General features: G+C 39.2%; 2 protein-coding genes across 3 annotated transcripts in view; both read left to right on the forward strand.

Annotated features, from left to right (window-relative positions):
* The first annotated feature begins 1575 nt into the window (after window positions 1-1575).
* Window positions 1576-18497, forward strand: slf2 (SMC5-SMC6 complex localization factor 2). 2 transcript variants are annotated; one of them, XM_037538786.1, is made up of 21 exons: window positions 1582-1699; window positions 4173-4259; window positions 4687-5117; window positions 5395-5631; window positions 6013-6046; window positions 6381-7276; window positions 7708-7787; window positions 8193-8303; window positions 8397-8564; window positions 8753-8855; window positions 9786-9873; window positions 9959-10100; window positions 11564-11651; window positions 11805-11981; window positions 12198-12292; window positions 12429-12516; window positions 12791-12910; window positions 13028-13105; window positions 13766-13852; window positions 13943-14011; window positions 16776-18497. In XM_037538786.1, the coding sequence occupies exons 2-21, from the start codon at window positions 4223-4225 to the stop codon at window positions 17247-17249; spliced, it is 3603 nt and encodes a 1200-aa protein (XP_037394683.1). In that variant the 5' UTR covers window positions 1582-1699; window positions 4173-4222; the 3' UTR covers window positions 17250-18497. The 2 variants fall into 2 exon arrangements, with proteins under 2 accessions (XP_017576942.1, XP_037394683.1); XM_017721453.2 differs by lacking the exon at window positions 4173-4259 and having other exon boundaries at window positions 1576-1699.
* Window positions 18498-19160: 663 nt separating this feature from the next.
* Window positions 19161-26176, forward strand: part of sema4ga (sema domain, immunoglobulin domain (Ig), transmembrane domain (TM) and short cytoplasmic domain, (semaphorin) 4Ga) — a 59260-nt gene continuing 52244 nt past the window's right edge. Inside the window, exon 1 of the mRNA XM_017721455.2 lies at window positions 19161-19322. The gene's annotated coding sequence lies outside the window, so the exon portion shown is untranslated. The remainder of the gene's footprint in view (window positions 19323-26176) is intronic.

The raw sequence follows: 26176 nt of genomic DNA on the forward strand, positions 1-26176 counted from the left end.
GCGCAGAGGTCGCCAACTTTCTGCAGAGTCAGTCACTACAGACATCCATACTTCATGTTGCCTTCAGATTAGCTCAAGAACAGCACAGAGAGCTTCATGGAATGGGTTTCCATGGCCGAGCAGCTGCATACAAGCCTTACATCACCAAGCGCAATGCAAAGTGTTGAATGCAGTGGTGTAAAGCCCTGCCACTGGACTCTAGAGCTGTGGAGACATGTTCTCTGCAGTGATGAATCATGCTTTTCCATCTGGCAATCCAGTGGATGACTCTGGGTTTGGTGGTTGCCAGGAGAACGGGACTTGTCTGACTGCATTGTGCCAAGTGTAAAGTTTGGTGGAGGGGGGATTATGGTGTGGGGTTGTTTTCCGGGAGTTGGGCTCGGACCCTTAGTTCCAGTGACAGGAACTCTTAATGCTTCAGCAGACCAAGAGACATTGGACAATTTCATGCTCCCAACTTTGTGGGAACTGTTTGGGGACAGTGCCTTCCTGTTCCAACATGACTGCACACCAGTGCACAAAGCAAGATCCATAAAGACATGGATGGGCGAGTTTGATGTCGAAGAACTTGACTGGCCTGCACAGAGTCCTGACCTCAACCCGATAGAACACCTTTGGGATGAATTAGAGCAGAGACTGTGAGCCAGGCCTTCTCGTCCAACATCAGTGTTTAACGTCACAAATGTGTTTCTGGAAGAATGGTCAAAAATTCCCATAAACACACTTCTAAACCTTGTGGAAAGCCTTCCCAGAAGAGTTGAAGCTGTTATAGCTGCAAAAGGTGGGCTGACATCATATTAAACCCTATGGATTAAGAACGTTCATATGCATGTGAAGGCAGACGAGTGAATACCTTTGGCAATATAGTCTATGTATGTAGTGCTGTAACTCTAAAATCTGTACAGGACTTCCTGGATAGCATACACTCATGTATCCTCCACTAGAAGCCTCAAATATGAAAAAAAAATATTTTCTTTGGGTACTATTTTGCCTTATAATGTCCTTTATGCATTTGGGGATGAGGTAAGGATAAAATTCTGGCAGGCCAAAAGAAACATCATCACAGGCCAATTTTGGGCTGCAGGCCACACTGAGGGCAGCGCTGAACCAGAGGGAACCCACCGAACTGTAGACTTCAAGTAGTGTCATATCCCGAGATGTGCTCTGAGTTTACTGATGTGAGGTATTCATTGATAAATCCTTTTCAGTTTCCCTTTTGCCAATTGGTCATTTAATTCTGCAAATTGTTCATTAAAATGTGCAGAAACGTGCAGTGTGTTGTTCCCTGTAGAGGGTGTGTACATACTTTCACTTAGAAACAGCGGCAAAATGTAACTTGACCAGGGGTGCCCAAACATTTGAATATGACTGGAGAAAGCCCAACGATATGTTAAGTTTATATGGACATTAAGAATTCCATGTATCAACTCAAAAACATTTTTTCTCGACCATTTTTGTTTAGTTATAAAAAAACTCCACTGCCTGTTTGTTTTCGATCGGTTTGTAGTGAAAACCGCAAATCTGGCGACACGGATGTGCCTTTAGTTTCAATACTGAAAAAACAGTAAAAGCTCACGTGACTCCGCCCAGTCACGAATGGCGGCTTCCTACGAGTGAGAACGAGAGCTGTTAAACACGGATGTTTACATACACATCTGCAAAGAGACTGCCCGCTGGCTTGTGTGAGAATGCAGTGCAGGTATGGGGAATGATGTGTTGCTAAAACACCATGAAATACTGTCTTCTTTGTCTTTATTCTAAATAACGAACTGACGTTATTGTAACTAGTAGGCTGGCTAACACGAACGGCTAACACTAGCCACAACGTAGGCAGCGTTAGCTATCATTGCTAACTAGCTACTTAGCGCGGCGATGTGTTGTTAGTTCCAGTAACTGTTCACTATTGTCGCCGCTGTATTTGTCCTTTCTCACCGAAGTTAGCTTTATAACTAATGTTGCACAACGCCAACCCCGTAAATTGGCTACTTCAGTTGTTTAGCCACACCTCGCACCGTTGGTATTTATAGCTACAGGTGAACATTACTAATTCAGCTACCAGGTGGTTTCCGACTGTTTTTGAATAAAATGTATTGCTTTACTTATTGGTGCTTTAGAGGTGTTGCAGATAACCTTAACTTACCCAGATAGGACCGCCAAATCAGCACAAATTACAGAGTTAAGTTAGCCTTGTTCTGATGTTTACCATCACGGAGCAGCACGCTTAGCTACGTTAGCTACTTAGCTATGTAAATATTTTAACTCATTAGTCAAATAACGATAGAATGACAGAACGGTTTTAAAACGATTACACTTTGCAGTACCTGCTAGTGTCCCGAGGATGTTGACAGTGGCTTTCTTAGCACAATGTAACGTTATGCTAGAAATAGGTTCAGTAGAATAACAGAGTAATAAACGGATATAAACGCATATTAAAGCAAACTCGTAACTCTTCACTTTCGCCGAACAGTGTTTTAAAACACTTTTTGGTCAGGATACTTTCTCTGCTCTTAGCCACACTTTATGATCTGTTAGAGCTGTCTGCTGAACAGTGCGGTTCCCTGTTTTGAACTGTCACTTGGCTATCTGTTGTTGATCTGGACAGTTTGTGCCAGCCTCCATCCGCTTCTTGTGTCAATGATCCTCTATCATCGGCTGCCCGTGCACTGCATGGATGAGCATTTCAGCAACACTGCTGAGCTTAAAAAAGAAAAAATAACTGCTTGGTAGTTCAAACTAGTATGCAGGCACTTTTCTTTCCCTCTTGAAAGGCAAGCAAAATATTTCATGTTGTCCTTCACAAGACCATGTGTCTGTTGTGTCAAATTTTAAAATAGGTTTTCAACCTGTGTCTTTCCATTAAAATGTGTTTGATCAATTTAACGGGCACTATTTGCTTGCTGTCAAAGCTTTCATTTGGACCCAGTTTATATATATATATATATATATATATATATATATACACACACACACACACACATACACAAATGTTGTTGTAACATGCAGAATGTTGATTGACATTATCATGTTGAAATAAACATGGATATTCCTGAAAAACCACATTGTATAGAAAGCAGCATATGTTGTCCCAAAATGTGTATTTATCTTTTAGGAATAATGGTGCCATCACAGCTGTGCATGCTACCCATGACATGGGCACTAATACCTCCCCATAAAAGGGCAGACCCTGCCTTTTGAACCTTTCACTGGGAACAATGTGGATGATCCTTTTCTTCTTTGGCACAGAGAACACAACCATTATTTCCATAAACAATCTGAAACAGTCACTCGTCAGACCACAATACAAATTTCTACTGTGCATCAGTTAAACATAGTGATGAACTGTGTTAAGTTTTCCTGAGTTTTCCTGTGGTGATTCCTGAGCCTGTTTTTATGCAGTACTGTGTGAGCAGTCGAAGGTCATTCGTTTGTACTTTTCAGCCTTGCTCTTTACACACAATGATTTATCTGTATTCTCAGAGTCTGTTGGTGACATTATACACCACAGAATTTAAAATGTCTAAACTCCTTGCATGTGCTCTTTGAGAAACTTCAGGCCTCATTCATCAAACATTCTTGAAAAGAAATTTCTTCTTAAAACACACCTGCACAGTTTTCAAGAGTTCAAGATTCTGACATTACCAGTGTTTTCTTCTTTGTGATTTGTTCTTAGTTAAGAGCAGAATTTTCATACACTCAAGAGCACAAATGTGCAAACAATTCTGTGGTTTAGGAATATGTCACCAATCTGACGTAGACTTTTGTTAGGACTTTTCTCAACAACAAATGTAAGAAAAAACATTAGGAAGACGGTGAATGAGCCCCATGCATTTTATAAATTAAATTTTTGGTATAATTTTAATAAAGGTAAAAGCGTATTTAAGATCAGTTTTCTGTTTTATATGCATTCCACATAATTTTTTGGAACTGAGGTTTGCAATTAACTTTCATATTGCTCTATTACTGTAACATCATCTCTTCTCTTGACTGATCGTTACTTCAGGGAATCAATGCTAAATAACCACAGCTTTGTTTTTAAAGAAAAAAAATAATTGATACTTTAGAGAGAATTTGTTCTCTCAAGCCATTCTCTGATACGTTTTCCAAATATAGCTTATTCCTGATATTTTTATATATACCAAGCTATATACTAAAATGCCTCTTATTCTATACAGATGACCTAGGAGACCTCTAAGGACACAGTGTCTTTCTTTCATCAGTTAAAATGAAAAGTAACCTCAAGCAGCGTATCACCTCTATGGGTGAGGGATGCATTTCAGACAAGTTACAGATACTTAATTGAGTGCTTAGTTTTGTGTGAGTTAGAGTGCCTAACTCACACAAAAACTGAATAATGTCTATTATATCAAGTGGCATACGTCTTGCTTTATCAAATAATGGCTTTACTGAATACTGGGATGTGGTACTGTCACTTGCTCTGCATCAGATCTCTCCTGCTGACATAAAAGGTTTGTATTGCAAGATCCTGCATGTTTGGTGATTGGGCATAACTCCTCAAGTTTCAGCAAATAAATCAAAATATTCTGGCTTTACTGTCTTTCAGACTGGGATGTTTCTTGTTTTGCATGCTTGACAGGGGCATACAGTCATTTATTCAGTTAATTCATTATGCATGTGCAAAAGCTACAGAGTAAACCTAACACCACATCTTCTCTTTTTCTATTCCAGTGAAAGAGCTCATTCCACTTGGTGTTCCTCGCCATTCCAGCACCGATGAGACAAGCACAATTCATCTGGTGACAAGCCGCCTATCTCAGGAGCCTGACGATAAGAATGTAAACACTCTGGGAGTCTTAAACCCACTGCCAAAACGCATGTTGCCTCTCAAAGGTCCTGAGCTGGAGCGCACAAGTACGTCTGCTGTAGCCTCATCTTCAGGTTCCAAAAAAAGCTCAGGAGGAGGTCAGGACAGACTCTCCAGTAACAATGTGTTCATGAGAAAACTGCAAATTGACAACAATGACAACACTCACTCCAGTAAAGATGGGTCACTCCACTCTGCTGCTAAAAAAGGTGTGCTGTTCCAAAGGACAAATTCTTACAACAGAGAGAGGGAATTTGCCTTGGCTTTGTGTAAGAAGTTGAACGAGAACCTCAAGGTAATTGTTCAGATGTCTGTGTACAGAGAGAGACATTTCTCACATCTATGCTTCTTTTTTCATTTTTTCTTTGTACTAGACTTACATCTACTACTTTTCTGTGGTAAATGGCCAGTATACTGTGCTTTGTGTAGTACTACTCAGTGAAGACCACACACAGTATCCGCCCGTACAATATTTTTATTGTATAGTCAAATATTTATTAATATCTATTTTAGTTCTCTGTCTCTTACATATTTTTCTTGATACCCATGTCTTATAATTCTCCGATATTTAGGTTGATAAGGTTATGCTGCACTCAGGGAGCCCTCAGCAGCAACAGCAGAGTCCTGTGTCTCCCCCGCCTGTTTCCAGGCCTTTTTCAGAGAGCCATACTTCATCAGCCTCTCGGAGGGAAGGTAGGAACCCTGGCAGCAGTGTGGAGCAGCAGGTCCAGCACTCTGCTGAAAAGGAGGACAAGCTGCTGAATGGGGATCACAGTTCTTCTTTACACAGCCCTGTTTTGTCATGCCTGGTGAGAGAACTTCGTAAACAAGAGATTGTGTCAAAATGTGCAAAAAGTCCTTATTAACTGGTCCGTACTCAGATATTCGATTATAAATCATTTTTCCCCGTAATATTCAGCCTGTGAGCAGCCTGCTGGCATGCACCATAAAGAACATGAGAGGCATGCAGCATGTTTGAAAATGGAAAACACAAATGAGGAGTGGATGTTCTTGCTATACTGATTTTACACTATTAGGAAGCGCTGAAATTCTGAAAACTGTTATTTTTGGATTTCTATGTTTCATTACATTTGACACATGTCTGTTAACCACCATTAATTTACTAAACAAGCGACGTTGGTGTTGTCTGTGATAATGTATGTCTCTCCCCTGTCCATTGGCCTTCATAGGAAGAAAGCACACCCAGCCAGGCGAACACACCAGGTACGATGCTAGTCACGTTCTATAGCAAATGTTAAAACCTTACAGTTTGACTGTTGCATATGACTTTTACTCAGAAGATGCATTTCTTTGATCAGTGTTTGTTGAAAAGGCTTTTTTTTAAATAACATAATGTCATAGTACATCTCCGTTGTATATTGTCTGCTGCAATGTTATGTTATAGATTTTACATGATAAATGATGTCTCAGTTAGGCTTTGCTGAGCCTTAATTGGTCAGTAAGGCACATAAATATTGCTAAAATCATCTTGCATATTAAAGCATTTTTTAACAAAAATATTTGAATCGCTTTTTGCATTCCTTTTTTGTGCCCGCAGGTGGCAGGTTATCCCTAAAGAGACGAAAAGAAAGCAGTACAGATGGAAAGAGGGAGGGCAAGAGATTGTGTCAGGAGGACAGTTGCCTCACCCCGACATCTGCAAACATCAGTTCTTCAACTGGAGCTCAGAATATCAGCTCACCACCAAAGTACGTCAAATGTGCCATCCTAAAGACAACTAGTGAGAAAGGCTCGCTAATATTAGAAGATAGAAAAAGGACTTCTATCTCTTTGTCCAGCAGTTTACCCAGACAGCTCTTCAAAGAGCAAAGCAGAGAACCAGGGTCAGAGAATTGCAAACCCCAGCTGGTGACTCAGCCCACTAATAACACCGGAATAGGTTGTCTGAAAGAGGAGATTAAAAAATCTAATGAAAGCAAATGCCAGGTGGATAATTTGCTCACTGCTGACATGTCCCCGTTACTTTCCTGCAAGCTTACCCAAAAGAGCAGGGATGAAAGAAGTTCAACTGCCTCCTCACACACAAGTTCCTTGCCATGCCTTATAAAAGAAATTAAGATCAGCTCTCCTCCCCACCAGTCAGAACTTAAAGCACCTACCTCCAATAGCCCCATGGGATTAAAGAAGGGTGAAATAAAGACCCCAAAACAGGACCCAGATGATATCCCAAGAGCAAGTGTGCACGTCACACCTGCAAAGCAGGATAGAGAAAAGAAAAAAGGCATGGTTTGGAAGGATCCTCTAGATTTGGAGCTCGGCTATGATGGGGAGTTGGGACCGGAGAGCTGTGCTCTGAGTCTTAACAGCAGCAGTAGCAGCGATGAGGAGCAGCTGCTGTCCCTGCAAGAAATCATGGAGCGCAGTGCACGTGTGCCCACCACCCCAGAGATGGGAGCGTTCTCTGAGCCCAGCACACCAGCCCCTAAAGCAGCTGTAAGTTTCTGTCTGCTTTATGCTGTGGTGAACACTAGAAAAGGCTTAATAAAATGTATTATCATAATAAGAATGTTTTAAACAATTGAGTATTTAAATGTTTGATAGTTTGACAGGCATACAAATATGGTTTGACAAAATTACATCCAAATGATTGTAGATATTTTACAGGATTATGCCTAAACTTGCTTTTTTTAAAACAGTCTTAACACCTAACACACACACTATTTCTGATTATGTTCACGGCAGATCAAATTTTTTTAATTTCTGAATTTACAATATACCAGAAGGTTAATAGTAACTATCGCTATTTCACTTAAAGGAGTAGCACAAGGCTTCTTTATGGCTTTTTACAAGGCACCATGTAAGTTTTATCCAATACATAAAAATATTTTGATCTATATCTATTTCATGTGTTTATTTTCTGGTAGCCTCAGGATTTGAAAAGTAAAGTTAAAAGTTACAAGAACACACTGGAGCAGATGCTGAAGGAGAAAGAGCAGAATCAAAAGTAAGTTAGACATTGTATATTATGTGACTGCACTTAACCTTGGAAAATATTTTTTTACAGTATGGGACAGTTTACAGTATTTCATCTTTTAATCTTTGGAAACACATAGAACAAGTAAAAACGTAGAATGTTTTTTATAGAGCCCCAGGCTGGTGTGGAGAAGTGTTGTAGCTCATTAATCTAACCGCCTTCTCAAAATTTAAATAAGCCAACTTTGTTAGTTCCAGTATTTAATGTATGGAATGTTGCCATGTGACATAATGTAGCTTTTTAACATTAAATTATTGTTGTTATTACTGTTATTATTAGTAGCAGTATTTTACAAAAAAAAAACCTTCTGGTCCAGTTATTGTAAATGATAAAATTTAATTTTTGTAACTGATGAAATCTAAATTTAATTTCTAGGTCAAAAGAGCTTGAAATGCAGTTGCTTGAGGCTTGCAAAGAAGACCTGTTGAAACTGGAGGAAGATGAAGAGAAAGAAAATGCAGAAGCAGCACTTTCACATGAGCAAAGGTATGTTTTTTGTTATTGTCATTTGCACATGCACATTGGTGTACTGAACAGATAATCAGCAGTTATGTATATCCTTGGTTTACTTTGTTATAGGGAATTCTTACAGAAGTTCCCAGTTACCTCGTGTGCCATTAAAGACATCCACCCTGGAGAGGAAGTGTTCACGCTAGGCAGTTTTGGCAGACTTTTTGATCACCAGAGTCTGGACCTAAGGAAGATCCGTGTGACCCCAAAAAACAGAGCCCAGCAGACCCTGCTGCAGTAAGACAGTCATCATTTCATCATTTAATCCAGGCTTACACATGAGGGATGTGTTGACTGTGTCTTGTATTAGGACAAAGATTTATGTAAATTGAACATTTTTCCACCTCTGCACTTATGCAGAGATAGCCAGGAATGTACATGACTGGGAAATGATTGGTCTGAATGACTGTTTGTCTTTTGTGCAGAGCACCGGCAGAGCATGTCCTGCTGCTGCTAAGTGCAGGCTTGTTTAGGAGAGCTTACTCCACCTCCAGCTGCCAGCCTCAAGTCACATGCTGGCTCTTCCAGGTAAACACCTCTCAATATAAGAAATGCACTTACCAGCTGAGTCCTGGTCGATGCAGTTTGATATTACGTTGTTTTGAGAAGTGACCTGATGACAGTACTTCAAAAGCGATAACTGTCATGTTAGGAAAGACAACGAATAGTGCATTAGAGGTCTAATTTAATTCATCCTTCAGACTACATATATAAAACACATGGACATGGCTTTGGTGCTCATTTAATGCTCAGGTAGCAGTGTGAAGCATGCTCTTGAATGCATGTTTGCAGTTACAACTTTTCAAAATATGAGGTGAAGTTTTTTTTAATGGTTTAATAATTTAGTATGACACGTGTGCAAATGTTTAGGTGGCCTCTGTCAATTATAGGTCTTGTTTATTTTCTAAATGAAAATAAGAGCACCTCTTCTACAGAGAATGCATATCCATGTTTCCTAATCCATAATTACTGTTTATGTGCTTTTGTTAATGTATTGGTGAAAAAAAAATTATTTTATGTTTTATTGCAATGTAACAATGTTGCTCTCTGTAATTTGACTCGGGATGTTATTAAATATGTTTATATGTGTGTTTTATTAAAGATTTTCAGTGATGAATGTTTGAGCTAAAAAAAATAAGACTAGAAAGTAGATCTGAGTTGCACGCTCAACTCTGATGATTTACCTACCCACACACCTGATTATACGTAATTGTCAGGTTTAGTGGGTGTGATAGTGTAGGGAAACATTCAATATTTGCTATACTTGATTTTTATTTATTTATTTTGCAAGACTGTATTAATAATTTTTAGATATCACCATTATAGTAATTCAGATTTCACAAACATTGGAAATCTCTCACCTCATACTCTTCTGACTTGTATTATTAATTACTTTTAGTGTGTATTGTGCATTTTAGTTGATGTTGATAACTACAAATTTGTTTAAATACATGGCAGATGATGTCAGTCCACCCAAACCCCAGCACCTGTGCACAGATTCTGCAGGCCATGACTACTATTGCCTTGTTTGCTGCTCAGCATATAGGTATGCTATGATTTCTTTAACCCAGTGCTCCATGCTGTGTTACTATAGAACACACTTTAAAGCTGCTGCTGCTTATATGTTCTAGTGGAAAACAGCAATAAGAAGTTTGAGGTGTGGGTGCCCAGTATAAAGGATGTTGCCCTAGTCTTCCTCAACATGGGTGTGTCATTTGTCAATCTGTTTCCTCTGGAGGCTCTGCAACCCCATTTTACAGAGGGAGATCTACTGTAAGTACCAACTTCAGGTGGAGCATATTCATAAAACTCATTAAGTAGGAAGGCTAATCTAGATTCAGATTTCTGTCATACTTACTGTGACCTTAACAAGAATAAATTCTAGATCGGCGCTGGTCTCAAAATAAATGTATTTACATTTACATATACAGCTTTTAGGAGACGTTTATGTCCAGAGCGACAAAAAATTGCTTTGTTGTCTGTTTCGAGAAAGTATCTGTACTGGAAGTAGTGATGTAAATATGGTATAAATTGTTTTAAAGTGCATTGCTAGAGGTTAAATTGTTTAGTTCATACCACTCTTATTCAATTTTTACATGCTGCCTCTTGGCCAAATACTTTAAGACTATGGGATATCTTACCACAGCTATGGCCCTCTTCTCAAACAACTATGGTCCCATTGTCTCACTTTGTAAGTGCCTTGAGCTCATTACCCAACTCGATGGGTCAACGGTTTTTGCAGTTGAACAAAGATAAACAATAAATTACTTTATTTGGGAATAGCAGTGAAAGGCACAGACTAGCTGCCTATCTGGAATTAAGAGCCCTAAAATGTAAAGAACTATGTAACCTCGATTTACTAATGGACTCTGATCTTAGTTTTAGCAGTCATGTCAGAGCAGTTACTAAATCAGCTTTTTAATCACCTTAAGGACGTCAACAAGATTTGAGGTTGTCTGACTAAAGCAGAACTGGAAAAACTCCTCCATGCCTTTATTTCTAGTAGGACTGTTTACTGTAACGGTCTCCTAACTGGACTCCCAAAAAAGACAATCAAACAGCTTCAAATGATTCAAGATGCGGCTGCCAGAGTCTCACTAGAAGTAAAAGAAGGGAACACATCACCTTCATTCTTAAATCCATACACTGGCTCCCAGTCTGTTACAGAATAGACTTTGAGGTACTAATACTGGTCTACAACTTGCTCAGTGGTGCAGGACCAGAATATTTATTTCATATGTTGCAGCATTATGAGTTGAACAGAACTCTCAAATCATTGGGTACTAGTCAGTTAGTCCTGCAGAAGATGAAGACTAGACACTAAGAAGCAGCGTTCTGCTACTATGCTGCTCTTAAATAGAACCAGTTGACAGAGAGCATTAGAAGAACCCCGACGCTGTACACTTTTAAATCCAGTTCCTGTTTGAGCAGCATTCAGCACAGTTTAAAACACTTGGAGTTTCTAGATCCTTTTCCTCTGTAATGGCACTTTTTCATTGTTTTTTTTTTTTCCAAAATTTTTTAACTATCCTAATTTAATTTCTAATTTGATTTTAATTGAATGAGTTCTTTCTTTAAAATCTATTTTTTTTTTTTTCATTTCTGTTCTCATTTATTTATTTTATTTTAAACAACTCTGTGTTTTCTGAATGTGTATTTTCTCATTTGTAAAGCACTTTGAATTATAGCAGTGTATGAAAGGTGTTATATAAATAAACTTTCCTTGCCTTGCCCAGAGAGAGTTTGGAAATCCAGCCTGACAGAACAAGAACTGGGAAGCAACGAGAGACATTTCCAGAACACAATTTTGAGAATGTTGTTAAGGTAATCTGTTTGTATTTCAGTGAAGAGACAATACAATATCTGTTTTTATATTGCTGAATATAACTTTATAAAAATATTCTGGTGCCCATGGCTTATTTTTTGTGTTTGTTGTTGTTGCTGACTTTCTTTGCATGTGTTGGTGTGTGGGTGCAGTACCTAGCACTATGTGCTGCCTTGTGTCCAAGGGCATACACTGACGAGGAGCTGCTGTTACTGTTGACACTGATGTGTAGAGTGAGTCTGGAGACCTCTTTACAGCTGCTGCCCACAGGAGACCTCAGTTGCCTGCTACAACACATCCTTCAGAACATGACACAATGGGAAATCCAGGCGAGACCCCAACTCTAAATGACATATGCTCACAGTCAGTTTAATGAAACCCCAAACAGTGTCCCCATGTTAACCATGGCAAAAGTTTGGGTGCACCTGCCCAAATGACATGTTTGTTGGGTACAAACAAACGTTTTGACAGCATTCAAGTTTGTACAGACTGAGAAACATATGATATTGTGTTTTCACTCACTGTGTTTTGTTCTGTGCTTGCAGTTGTCTCAGGTTTGTCAGGCTATTATTGACCTGACTGAGGACCACCACAACCTTAGACGACTGGTGCAGCTCCTGCCTTATAGTGTCCGGGGAAAGTGAGTGAAATACCTTCTGTTATTATTACAGTTATAAAGGGGGAATGTTTGATTTATTTTGAATGTTTGTTTTCTCTTCATTTTATTTTATGTCAGAAGGCACTAAAACATTGTTGTCTTGTGTGTCACTGAAAAGGCAATTGAGGAGGCATCTGAGCGTATCGATCATCTCAAAACTGTTAAATCACAGATGCACTTATAAACCCTCATGTGTGGAATTTCAGGTGAGCGAAACATAGTTAAGCTAAGTTGTTGTATTCTGTTTTATATTAAGTGAATATAGACCTATGATTCTATCAGTGGCAAACTGAAAATTAGTCTGTGCAAAAAGAACATCTTGATGTACTTTATGGACATCAGCCCTTATTTGAACGCTTGTTTAAATAATGCCAGTAACACTGTAATAGGTTCTTTAATTCTATGTTAATGTTGACAAGATACATATGTATACTTGACATAATATTGTTTGACATAATAATCCCTGTGTCCTGCTCATAGCTGTCAGATCTGAGGAGTTACTTGCCTCGAATGCGTCCCTCCTCCCTGTTAAAGGGCTTCATAGCTACACAGAAAGAACAGCAGGAGACTGAGGACTGTGCCGTCACACCAGACCAGCAGGTAAACGGAGCTTATAGGGTGGCTTACTTTAATCTTCATTATTGTTTGTTAAAGGATATTATATTTGTGTGTATACGTGTATACACTATTTTTATGTAACTGTTTTTTTTTTCCTAGGCATATTACCTCTGTTATAGTCTTTTGGCTTTGACAAACGAAGCCTCCAATTTTGAGTTTTTACCCTCAGACCAGAGAGTAAGTGCCACGTCTCTCTTAAATATTCTCTTTCTAGAGCTGTGTGTGTATTAAGGAAGCCGCAGAAAGACAGTTTGTCCGTAAAGACAGCCACTGTGTTCAGCACTGCTGTCATCCTACAAGCCCAATTAACATTTTTTTTTCTTTCACAAAAGGGTGTTTGTTAGAACTACAGTATTGTGTGAGGGACATATTCATGCTAGGGGGTAAAGTCTCTGTTATTTGTGGGTGGTGATTAGAAGGATTGGAGTATTTCCTAAGTTATGGACAGACCTGCAGGGATGTGTCCTTCTGTATTACAAGGGATCTGTGTCTGTTTTGTGAGCCGCAGTGAAGTAGCAGTTCTGTACGTTTGAACACTGAGATGTTATGAATCTTGAACAGTGAAAGCTTGTCTTGCGACAGAACAGTAGTCTTACTCACAGTCAGCTGTTTTGTTTGGAGGACATTCAGCCACCATTGAAATTGTCTTGCTTTTTATACAAGATATAGTTTCGATTCAGTTTGATTTGTCAGCCAATAGAATGTGAATAATATGAATGTGAGAACTGTAAAGTAATTGTGCTGTGAATAATGATGACTGTCAAACACAGTACATCACTTCTGATCACTTTAAATATAAATTTAAATATTTATATATGTCTCTGCTTGTTCTTTTAGAATGAACTGTTGCTGCTCTCTGCTGAACTGGAAAAACACATCAAGTGTGACATCAGGGAAAGTGAGAAAATGCTGTACAGGAGTAAGGTAAATTAGCTTTACTAATTTCACTCAAAGTATAGACTGTCTTCTATTGTAATATATTGCACAATACCAGTTCATTTTTGTTTTGATCAGGTGAAAGACTTTGTTGCAAGAATTTACACCAGATGGCAAGTACTCCTTCAAAGATCACGACCCCAGGAGGTACGAATCTGCTTATAGAACAACTTTCATGACTTATTTTCTGAGTATGAATAATTGGTTTGTTCTATGTTTATGCATTCGGTAAGTATTACAGCACCTTGTTTTTCAAGCTGCCACAGAATCACTGCATTATAGTGTCTACCTGTAAGAGAACATTTTCCCTGTAAGAGATTCATTTGAGAAGGATGTTAATCTCATTGTCGTGATTGGTGTAGCTGTCCAGGCATGATTCTAAATGTGATGGTGCTCACTGGAGTATAGGACAGTTAGTCAAGCTTTTTCTTCTTGATTCTGCTAAAATGCCACAAAATTGTGAAAAGAAACTGACTCATATCCAGATGTTATTGTGAAGTTTCTGTCAGCAAAAATGGACTGTTTTGGTACTTGCTGAACATTCAGTCTCTTAAAAGTTGTTGCATGAATCAATAATACTTTCGTACTTCAAATGCACAAGCTCAGTTTCTTATGCTCATCATCTTCTGATACTGAGCTACTAGTGTTTTGCATTCTGTTTCTTTTCAGGCAGTGCAAAGCACAGTGCATACTGTGCCGGGGATCTTGCAAGCAGATCTGCACAGTGACATGTGATGCAGCCAAAAACACAGTGCTATACACAGCGCTATATTTTCCTTCCTCTTCTCAAAGTGGCACAAGTCCACTGCATAGATTGATATTGACTCTACTCAAACCTCAGGATCTTACACTGCCTACCGTGAGCTAACTATGCCTAAAGCTAGCATTGCCTTCTCAACCCATTGCAGTAGAACCTGGCAAAACTGTTAAGGAGTCACTGATGAGGCATATGCTGCCATCCAAGTCTGACCTTCAGTATGGTTTCACATAATCTGCACAATTCAGGACTCCTCTATTGTCAGGCTTTGCACCATTTTAGGTCTTTGCAGAGTCAGTTCAATATTAAACATCTTTCCCTTCACATACCTGTTGTTATCGACAACCTAAGAAAATCAGTTTTGAAGTCTACCTTTTACTCCTATGGGTCTTGACCAGGTGTGTGCAGGCTGTGTTTTGCTTACTGAGATCAAAGCCATAAAAATCCTTTCAGGGAGAGATAGTGGCTCTAAAAGATTTATCACATTTTGAGTTATATGCTGTTTATTTGTCACTGAGTACTGCCACACAGCTATGGAATTATGATCGGGTGATTTTATTTTTTATTTATTGTTTCTGACAAATCTTACCCTTGACCCAGCTGGCTAGACCAGCTGCTTTGTCTTTCCTGCATTCCCCTCGTCTTTAAAATTCAACATAGATTTCATACTTGACCCCATGTTTTACTAATGGTTCCATTTATTCTCACTACTGCATTCTCTGCTGCTCTATGGATCCCACACATAAAACACTTCCTATTTTAGTTGGGAAGTCGAGTGTGGCGCTCAATCCCAGTTCACCTTGGCTGTGCTTGAATAGTAGAATGATGCTTCCTTTCCTATCTGCTTGCTTGGATTTTGCCTGATCTGGTAGCCATTGGGATCCACATGCTAGTCAGCTGGCAAGGTAAGCTTACAGGAAAGGAAGTTTCATTTAACTGTTTGGACACTGCCCTTCAGGTTTGGCTACAGCTGCAAGGCCATACCTTCATCTGATGGACCATGTGTGTGCAGACTGCCCTTGCCCTGTATGTGGGACCCTTGTTGATGCAGGCCTTGTAAGCCTGTCATCGATTGAAAACTGTTTCCTGGCTGTGCAGATAATTGGTGTGACTGGTATGGTGTTCAGTCTCTGTGGTGCTGTAGTTCCTAGAAGGCTCCTGTGTAAATGTCGCTTAAAGGTTATGTGGCTAACAGTTCTGCTTTTCACAACCATGTGGGTGCACATAATTAGATGTGTGTCTTAAGAATGTGTGGAGCCTTCACCTACCACACTAAAATTCAAGTCCACTGTGGGGTTTTTTCCTGGTGTTCAGACGTTTTTGAAATCTACCTTTTAATCCAATGGCATAAGGTCACAAGTGGATTTCATTGAATAATGCCTTTCTGCAGTGAATTACATCATGATGCTATCAGAATAAATCTCTGTATCTCCTAGTTTTTCATATTTTTACATAATTTGACAGTGCCTCTTGCCTTTTACATTTTGTGTGAAATGGTGTGTGCAGAATAGACCAAAAGAATTGGGCCAAAATGACTTGGAAAAAAGTCTGGTTCCATTGACTTACATTTAAAGCAAAGTATGTTTTTTTCCTTTTCCTGCAAAGTTATCATTTTGGAGGTTTTCTTCTTACAACAACAGTCAGGTAAATATGTGGGAGAGCTGTGCCCACTGTCTGTGAGCCTGTTGTTGTGGAGTCTAGATGGGTCTGGTGTCACTTCATGGCCCAATCCAGCATTTCTTTTTAAGTTCTTCCTGCTCAATGCATAAATCAGTGTAATTGACTTTCTTCACTGATGAGCATATAAGGCTCAACTTTCCCTGGTAAGCCCAGATATTGTGAGGCATTTGAGGTATGATGTGGACTCTGATACCGATGTTTGTCAGGTAGAACAGCTACTTGTGTTTCACTTCAGAATTTTCTGGAGTTTGTAGATAATTTGAGTGCGATAGATGGCTGATTCTAATGATCCAAGTTTCTGTCTCTTGGAATCTATCTCTACGTGAGCAGGGTATTTATTTATTGCTGTCCTGTGCTTCATGTCACTATGTGGCTTTGTTGGTATCAGATCTTGCTTCTAGAACTTCTTTAAGTAGTTACATTTATAGCAAGCATTTTCATTGTTTCACATTATTTTTCTTTTTTTTATTTCAGGGGAAGCTGTATGACTATTGGAAACCTCTTCCTGAGGATGAAGTATCCATTAATGATGAGAGCCTTTCCACTGAGCCTCCAAAGCAGGAGGCCTCAGAGGAGTCTCAGAGTGAAGATTCCAGCAGTGCCCAGTCAGAGGACGAAGAATGGGTGGAGGCAGAAGATTCAGTGCCAATCAAGAGTGAGGAAGAGCTGGAAGAGAGTGTTGGAGAGACTGAGGAGAAGAATCAAGTAGTGCAAGAGGTTTTAGGTGACATGAAAGTGGATGAACAGTTGGTAAAGTTAGATGACGAAGATCAGGAAGTTAAGCGTAACACACCTGTAGATGAGGGGTCACTGGAAGGAGGATGTCCTGAAGAGTTTATGGAGAGTGACATAGATGAAGAGCGTCTACAAAAAGATGGAGGTCTTATGGAGACAGAACATGATGAGCTGGGGGAACTGGGGCTTTTAGAGAAGGAGCTATTAGAGTAGTTAATGGTTAAAGGACTGCTGTAATGAAAGGGCCCTTGCACACCACATAGTTAAGAGGTGCCTTTTTTCACAGCCTTTTGGTGTTATTTCAGCAAGTGAGATGAACATTACTGCTGGGAGTTTGGGAAGCAAGAACATGTGACACTTTATGCTCGGCTGAGTGCTTATTTTCCAATAACGGTAGTTTTGCCTCATTGAGTATTAATGAGCAAAATCATATTAATGATGCCGTGTAATGTGGAACGTGCTGTAGCCGTAAGTATTTATAGATGTTGTAGTGTGTAAGGGTCCTTGTTCCTTAGCACCTTTTGCAAAGTAAGCCTGATGCACTTCACTCTACTGCCTTAAAAATCTTTAAAGGTGACTCCCTCATTCAATAGTTCTCATGCAGGCCAGTTGTTCATCCACGATGGATGCCCAGTTCCCTCTAGCTTTCAGTAGGTTTTTTTGTTCTAACCAAATGCAAAAATTATTTTATTATCCAGCGATGCAATGCACACACCTCTCAGGCCCAAGAATTCTACTCTTTAAGCTGCTGTCTGATACGTAAAATTTTCATGTTTTTCAGTGTTAATAATTATATAGTTGTCTTTGAACATTTTTGCTAAGGTTGAAATATAGCTTTTCTTGTTTGTCTTTTTTTCTAAATGGTAAAGTTGAGTGACTTGAGGCCCTGCCAGGGTTTTTTGTCTCTTCTTAGTCTGTTATTTGGATCCATGCATTGCAGTCTTTCCCAACAAAACCAAGAAAAGATCATTTAATGGTTGTGTTCACCAAAAGTAGTGCAACTTAGTAGTTCTTCTTAATAGTTTTATCAATTTGACAGATCATCACCAATCATATTTGACAGACAGATGATGGATCGTTTTAGAATTTGGAGGAATGTTTTCTAGCAGCCTTGTAAATGGACGAAACAGCATCCAGTTTGTAGTCATGACTTGGTACCTCACCCCGGTGACTTGAGAGAAAAGTCTTCAGCATAACCAATGCGCATTAAATGATGGATTTTAAGTGAAATGCTCTTTTCAGAGGGTGTAACAGAAGACTGCTTAAATAGACCAAATGTTTTATATATAATTCCATCCCTATGCTGATCACATGGCACTAGATATGATCAAATGCACTTTTCTGAAGACTGCATTGCTCTGCTGTTTTTGGTTAGTATTAGCACTTTGTGTTGGTTTACAATTCTTTCTGTTAAAAATAATAATCTCTAAATTAAAATAAATTTTTGTATCAATAAATAAACTCGTTTTCTGCCTGTGTTTTGAATGTTTGCGTCTTAACGTGCTTTAAGACGTGTTTAAGCAGTTCAGTCTTGGTCCTGCTGCATTTGTACTGCCCACTTTTAACCAATGGGAGGTGGTAAAGGTACACTTATCAGATGCATGTTCATCAGTTCTGTTTTATGGGTATGCAGCGCTGTACATGTCAGTGACCTAACAAATAAATGTTTTCTATGTGTTTATAAAGTCGCAGTGTCTTGCCTGTTGGCAGATTTAGTTCTGGTTTTCTAACGTGTAGACTGCCAGCTCGCTGATGGTAAGGATGGGACGTCGCCACACTTTGTATTCGACTGCATTCCTGAAAACAGAGTAATGGGATTATTACTCGTTTACACACAACTCCGTGCCACATGCACCCAGTCCAGAAGTCTTTATAACAGGTTTAAGGCTGAATCAGTTACGTAAAGCTAAGTCTCTAACCTGTACCTACTCAACACTCAAATATTCCACTGATTAATGCTTTTGGTGATTGAATTACGCCGCACATGCGTTTGATCAGAAACTCACGACGATGTTATCAACCCTCCGCTTTCGGGGAAACTTTCGGAAATGAGCTCGTAGTATTGACGGACGGCTTGAAGGCGGTCTGAACTCGCAGTTGCGCAAAGAAGGCGTGTTCAGCTGAGCTACCTGCGGGTGCTGCTCAGTGGAGGGTGATAGAGACCGAGAGAGAAAGAGAGAGTCCTGGATGGAGAACTACAGCTCACTCTCCCGTATCCAAGCCTTGTTTCGGATTTGTTTGGCTTCAGCACTGAAGTGAACGGGGAGCGGTACCGATAAGATCGAGGTAGGCTGACCGGCTTTAATGTAGTCCGAAGTCCCAGTTTGTAGTGGGTAGTTTTAGAGTGAAGTCAACAGTCCCGTCCTCTGTCCACGGGCAACACGAGCCGCAGAGAAGTCGGACAAGTTTTGGGAACAATGTTGTGCTCAAATAGGTTTAAACGTGTGTGTCAGGCTTTCAGGATAGTCTCGACTGTTTTGTACTCAGGTCCTGTCACTCCGTAGACCACCTCGTAAAGTAAGGAGTAGCTTATCCACTCAGTACAGCGCTCGTTCAAGTTCCCTCAAACTGTAGGCTGAGCTGAAAATGTGGGTAAGTCTGGCCAGTCTGCACGTTAATCATCGATCCAGGCTTTAACCTCTACGCTCGAAGAGAAGCGTGGTTAATCATTAAGCTCGTGTAAAAAGCCTCTACTGGACAAACGGATGAGCATGAAGTGAAGTGCCCTGATCTGACGCACCTTGCAATGCAACTGAAGCAAAGACGTAATGATGGATACTCCAGGCTGTGATGATAGCAGTGGTATATAATGGCAGCGCTTGCCATGTGCTCACATGATAACAGCAGGCAACCTTATAATTCTGCGGTGCTGATTTCATTTGTTTATAAAAAATTGCTTAAGTTGCACAAAATGAAATAAATACGTGTGTGACGTGATTTAGGAGGCGGATTCATAGCGCAGTCAGGATGCCTTCTCACTGTGAGAATCTGTGCATGTGATTCTTGATCATGAATTATACTGGACATTATACTGGACATGGTCCTTTCCTTGATAATTTTGTATGTCTGTGTGTTTCTGAGGGACCACCAGGTAGAAGCTTTAGTGTCCATGTGGTCAGTGTGGCTGCACAGGAAGGTAACAGGCATTCATATGTGGAGGAAAGAATGGTATTCTCTAAAAAAAAAAAAAGAAGAAGATGGTTCTTTAAGGGTTCTTTAGTAAGCCAATGGTTCTGTGAAGAACCATGAACACCTCAAAAACCATTTGCATGCTTAAATGATTATTTGGATAGTGGAATAGTTCTTCAGATGAGAGAAGAGTGTGTTATATGTGGTTCTATAGAACATTTCAAGCTTGGAACAATAGCAGAACCCTGCATCTCATTTACCTCAGGCTCACTAATTGCATATATATGGAAATGTGTGCATATCATAGCTTTTATAATCTATATTACTGTTAGAAAAAGAGCTGTATGTGGAAATGGTGCAATAGTGATGTATATTAATGTGAATACATTCCTTTATATACGTTTTAATTATTCTTGTATGTAAGTACTGCAAGGGGGCTACACACCTGAGATGTTCACTCACACTTGTGTAAATGTGATGAACTTGATTTGATTGGATTGGATTTCATTTGATGCTGTGTAGACCCCTTTTCAAGAAGGTTCTATAGACAACCATATATACTCCATCAATGTGACCAACCATTTCACCATGCAAAGCCCAAATTAAGCATGCAATGGGTTTTTTGATTGTTCATGGTTCATGTTCAAGAAACATCTTTTTTTTTAGAGTGTAGTAATTGTCTCACCTCAATCACTAAATCTGCCAGTTTACAGAACTGAACACTTCACATTCTCCCCCAAGCAGGCTGCCATGTTCAACAAGGCTGGAGCTGAATGGTTAAATTACCTCAGAGAAAGACTTTAAGAAGGTGGTGAATTAAATCAGACGTTTTAGATCCTGGAAAATACTAGCTTTCCTTCACTGCGGTCGAAAAATCCATTTAGACTTGGATTGGATGACTCAGTGGTTCTCTATCAAAAGTAGTACAACCCATTTTCTCAGTAACATTTAAGGTAATTCACAGTTATAAAGAAAAGGTGATGACTAATGAAAAGGTAGACCACATGTTAAAGCACTATTACTTCATGATTGAAAGGCTGTTTGGTTAATGGCCATATACTGGGTTGTGATTTAGTATTCTTCTAGAAGACATGGCTTATTAACAAGCGCTGAAGTTCCTACTAAAGCCTAAGTAGACTGATAAATCAATGTGATGAGCCAATATTAATCTCAGCATTACTGAACTCCTTTGAAGTTTACATGCATGACACTAACTGAAAATCACATAGACACCAACATTGTAGTCAGAACTAGGATTTTGTTTTTGGGATATGGTGAATTTTTAGTTCATGAGACAGCAGTGGGATTATGGGAGCAGCAGTGAACCGAAGCAGATGTTAAATTAAATTCCCATGTTTTTTCTATGTGTGTTATCAAGATATATTCTAAATGTATGATTAATTAAATTGGATCTTTTTAAAATGAGATCTATTACTGTTGTTACATATTACATAGCAAAATGCTTTTCTGAGCATATTGTGGATATTGATAATATTTAAAGAGTACTGACCAACTGCTTGTTTCATTATGAGGAGAGCATAAATTGTCCTGTTTAGGTGGACTGTAACATTTGAATGAAAATCTTTACACTGATTGTTCCTGGTAGTATTTATAAATGTGGCACTTGTGTTTTGTTTTTTTGTTTTTTTGTCAGTTTCAAACCTCAGGAAAACTAAATATTATAATGCATATTGTCAAATATTTTGTAATCATGTAATACAGTATCTTTCTAACAGTGTTGGAGAATCTAGTTCAAACATGTATTTAACAAAACTTGTAGAGAGAAAATAGTTTTTTACCAAAATGGAGCTTTCAAGCAACCCTGAAAAACAGACAGCAGGTTCTCAGTGTGTGTTCTGGCTTCACACCAGGAACCAGATTCAGAAGGTTATAGAACTAGAGTGCTTCTGCTTCAGTTTTCTGAGTAAAGACAATGGATATTTGACCTATACAGAAGGCTTAAGGTTCTTCTGATCATTGATGTTATGTGTCTCTGTGGCAAGTCTGTCCTGAGCTGATACAAAGGTGTTTTATCATGGCACCTGTATCTCCCCTTCCACTCATCACAGCATCACAGCAGCCCAAGTAAAAAGAAAGAAGTGTTCATGTTACAGCTATAGGTGCAGACTTGCCTTCTGAAGTCTTCCGATATTAATAAGTAATATAAATGCTACCTCTGGGCAGAACGTTGGAAGCTTTGATGAAGCCACCTCTTTTAACTCTTTCAAAACTCCCTTATTTCAGACAGAGTTAAGCTGCCATAAGCTACTGGGCTATTTAGATATGATGCTTTTTCATAATTCATCTACTCTCCAACAAGAGGAATTTACTATGAGTGCATCAGACAAAAAATGACAAAATAAAAAACTTAAAGGTTAATAAATGGTTACAAAAAAGGTTCTGTGTTTGGGAGAGCAATTCTTTTGGCTAATGAGAGCACTATACAGGAAATGAAAGATCGCATTCATGCTATTCTGCCAAGGAACTGCTAATGAGACCTTTTTGTCTCCATTAATTCCATTTACAGTTTATCAGAGTCCTTTTCTGTTCTCTATTGGAAAAAAGACAAGGCGTTTCAGAGCCCTGGGAGGTCAATAAGGAAGCTAGTGTCATTTTGTGTCAAGTCGTGCAGCTTAGTGGCTTATTCTCATTTAGGCGTAAATAAAAGCAGGAAAAGGCTCTGTGTGATAGAGCTTTCATAAGAGCACAGCTTTTAGTTATGAGCAAAACATTTGTTAATCAGTAGTGCTGGAGTTTTCACACAACAAAGCCAACCCTGTTAAAATCACAGATGACATTAATTTTGTTTATTGTGACTTGGCTGTAGGCATCAGCGATTCTTTATATATATTGTTCTTTCTTTGACTTTGGCTCTTTTATGTCGGTATTAATGTATCGATTTGTTTATTCCCTAGCTGTTAAAGTCAATGTAAACATATTGAATTATAGAGTTGTCCACTAAATGCATTAAAATGAAATTACAACTGATTTAAGACCCTTTAAAGGCCGCAGCCCACCCACAGGACCAGATTTCCATTACTCACTCCCATAACTTGCTGAGAACTCAGCAAGTTTGCATTAATTACCATGCCATTACTGAATAATAAGCCTTAGGATGTACTAAGCTGGAGAATTTAAGAGGTTTACACAAATCGCTGTGCGATTGACTCCAACGTGTGACTGTCAGCATATTAGGTCCCTATAGTGCTGATTAAAGGGACAGCTGAGGATGCTTCAAGATGAGCTCTTTCTGTATGAGTGAGTAGTGGAGGACTGACCTTTTAAACGTGAATATGAATGCATGTGGTGTGACTGACAACTGCTTAAACATGCATGAAGGGTCTCATCCAGCCTGCACCCAGCTGAGCTGCTAACGTAAATACCTCACTCTCTCTGTCTCTCTCATTCTCTCTGGATTGCTGGAGCTTTGCTCTTGCTATTTGTCTCATGTCTTGATTAGATTCTTGGTAAGGCTGGTAAAGTGTTTAATAATGTAGTGCCAATGTGATAAGCTAGTATTTTAGACAGTGATTTATAATTGGCTGTAACCTTTTACATGCACTGAAAAAAAGCATTGAACTGACGTGATTCAAAGGTGTGTATCATTTTGGTGTGAATGAATATCATCGCTGTGACATCACAAACTTAACAGGTTTTATTTTTGAACTATTTATAAAATATATCATAATGAATCAAACAATAGAAATTGTCCAAAATTAATGTTTCAACATTAACAAATGTTGTTAGATAGATAGATAGATAGATAGATAGATAGATAGATAGATAGATAGATAGATAGATAGATAGATTGATAGGTTGATAGATTGATTGATAGTAAGGATGTAACAAATATACTCAATGGGTTCACAATTCAGTATTCTCACAATATTGTGAACAAAGATCAAATGAGCACTACTGTCATGTTGTTGCACAACTTACTAACAGTGCAAGAGCCAGGAGGCAGAAGGAGTGCTGGAGTGAGTTTAGTGCTGATTGTTCATAAACTATGTATTGTAAAAATTAATGTCACACAGTACAACTGCATTTGATGCAACAGTTAATAGACTGCCCATTCCCCATGATGTATTGTTTTATCTCCTCGATGCACGTTGTCTCAGTTTTGCATTATGATATCACAATTTCACAATGCATTTTTGCCCAGATTTGGTACCAAAACACGTGTTACACAATGGAAAGCCAAGATATCAGTGCACAAGCATAACATAAGCATTCACTTTCAGTGGTATGTGAAAAACTGAAAAATAATGTGCGTTTCACAGTTATAAACAAAAGCCTTGTTATTAGTTAACAATTTAAAGCTGCTCAGCAGCAGTGGAAGCAAATTAAGCTTTAAAACAAGTACCTTTTTTAACTATAAGAGAAGACTTTTTCGTTAACACATCCTGTGCACTTTTGTACTTGCAGTTTTATTTTTTTCCAATATGTTAAATTCAGCAAATAGTCTTCTCTATAGAGGATGTGTTATCTTTTGATACAAGTCTGACCTGGAGGGCTGTGTGGCATGACCACACTAGAGTGAAGTCAAGCACCAGTCAATGCACTGCTGTTATGTGAGTGAAATTGCTGCAGGCTGTTTTGTTTCTCAGTAGGTGTTTAGATGTTTCAAAGCCTTCTCCTCTGCACTCACGCACAGGGTGACAGATCATCCGCTGTAACGAGAGACTCAGATGTGGGCAGCCTCAGCTTTTCATAGGACTTTCATAGGACATTAAATTTGATTTTCTCTCGCTCACCCTCTTCATCTCTCCTTTCGTCTTTTCGTGACGGTTCATAGAATGCAGGGTATGAATGATTGAACTGACCAAGCTGTGTGTTTAGAATTATTCGACAGAGCTTTGTAGTAAAGTCTCTGTAGATAAACCTGACTTTAAGCACAGAGCCAACAGTATTTTATTCACAGAGTTTAAAAGTCCTTTTTTTCCTTTTAAAAGTCTGATTCTTTGTACTTTCTCTGATGTTCAACGCTGCAGACTGGCATGTGTTTAAGCTCTGTGGATAAATTTTCTCAGGAGTGTGAGTGCTGCATAGGAGCGTTTTTAATGCCTCAGAGGTATGAAGACTCACACTATTTTCTTATCAAAGCTTCATCGGCTTCTTTCATCCAGGGTGAAATTTGCTTTGTGTGAAATATTACATGGATGTCAAGGATGACATTCAGAGATCATAGACTGTGATAAGGTGCCAAGATGAATAATCACTGGCGCAACATGCAGGTTCATTGTTTTAATGACTGCATGGGTGCATTAAATATACCTGATAGAAATGTATGTACATAAAAATGCTGCATGTGGTTTGTTATGGTTCAGCTATGATGTACACATTTGAATCAGGTATATTCAATGCACTCATATAGTCATTAAAACAATGAACCTGCACACTGCACCGTCTTGGCATCTTTCATCACAAACCACATACAGACGAGAAATCTATGGGAATGTTTGACCATTCTTCTAGAAACACATTTGTGAGGTCAGACACTGATGTTGGACAAGAAGGCGTGACTCGCGGTCTCCACTCTAATTCATCCCAAAGGTGTTCTATCAGGTTGAGGTCAGGACTCTGTGCAGGCCAGTAAAGTTCTTCCACACCAAACTCGATCATCTATGTCTTTATGGGCCTTGCTTTGTGTACTGGTGCACAGTCATGTTGGAACAGGAAGGGGCCGTCCCCAAACTGTTCCCACAAAGTTGGGAGCATGAAATTGTCCAAAATCTCTTGTTCTGCTGAAGCATTAAGAGTTCTTTTCACTGGAACTAAGGGGCTGAGCCCAACTCCTGAAAAACAACCCCACACCAAAATCCCCCCTCCACCTACTCATCCATTGTTTCTTCTGAAATCAGAGGTGTTAATAAGCAGTTGGTCTGCCTGTGCTGCAGTAACAGCTTTTACTCTTCTGGGAAGGTTTTACATTAGATAGAACATTGCTGTGAGGATTTAAATCCATTTCGCCACAAGAACATTAGTGAGGTCAGCTACTAATATTGGATAAT

The sequence above is a fragment of the Pygocentrus nattereri genome, chromosome 5 (assembly GCF_015220715.1).
Source record: "Pygocentrus nattereri isolate fPygNat1 chromosome 5, fPygNat1.pri, whole genome shotgun sequence".
Classification (NCBI taxonomy): domain Eukaryota; kingdom Metazoa; phylum Chordata; class Actinopteri; order Characiformes; family Serrasalmidae; genus Pygocentrus; species Pygocentrus nattereri.

What these genes read in the sequence shown, in the direction of transcription:
- slf2 (XM_037538786.1), top strand. Translation starts at nt 4,223, where the DNA reads ATGAAAAGTAACCTCAAGCAGCGTATCACCTCTATGG. An exon ending in CCTCATGTGTGGAATTTCAG is followed by an intron (nt 12,517 to 12,790) that starts GTGAGCGAAACA and finishes TCCTGCTCATAG; the next exon opens with CTGTCAGATCTGAGGAGTTA. An exon ending in AAATGCTGTACAGGAGTAAG is followed by an intron (nt 13,853 to 13,942) that starts GTAAATTAGCTT and finishes TGTTTTGATCAG; the next exon opens with GTGAAAGACTTTGTTGCAAG.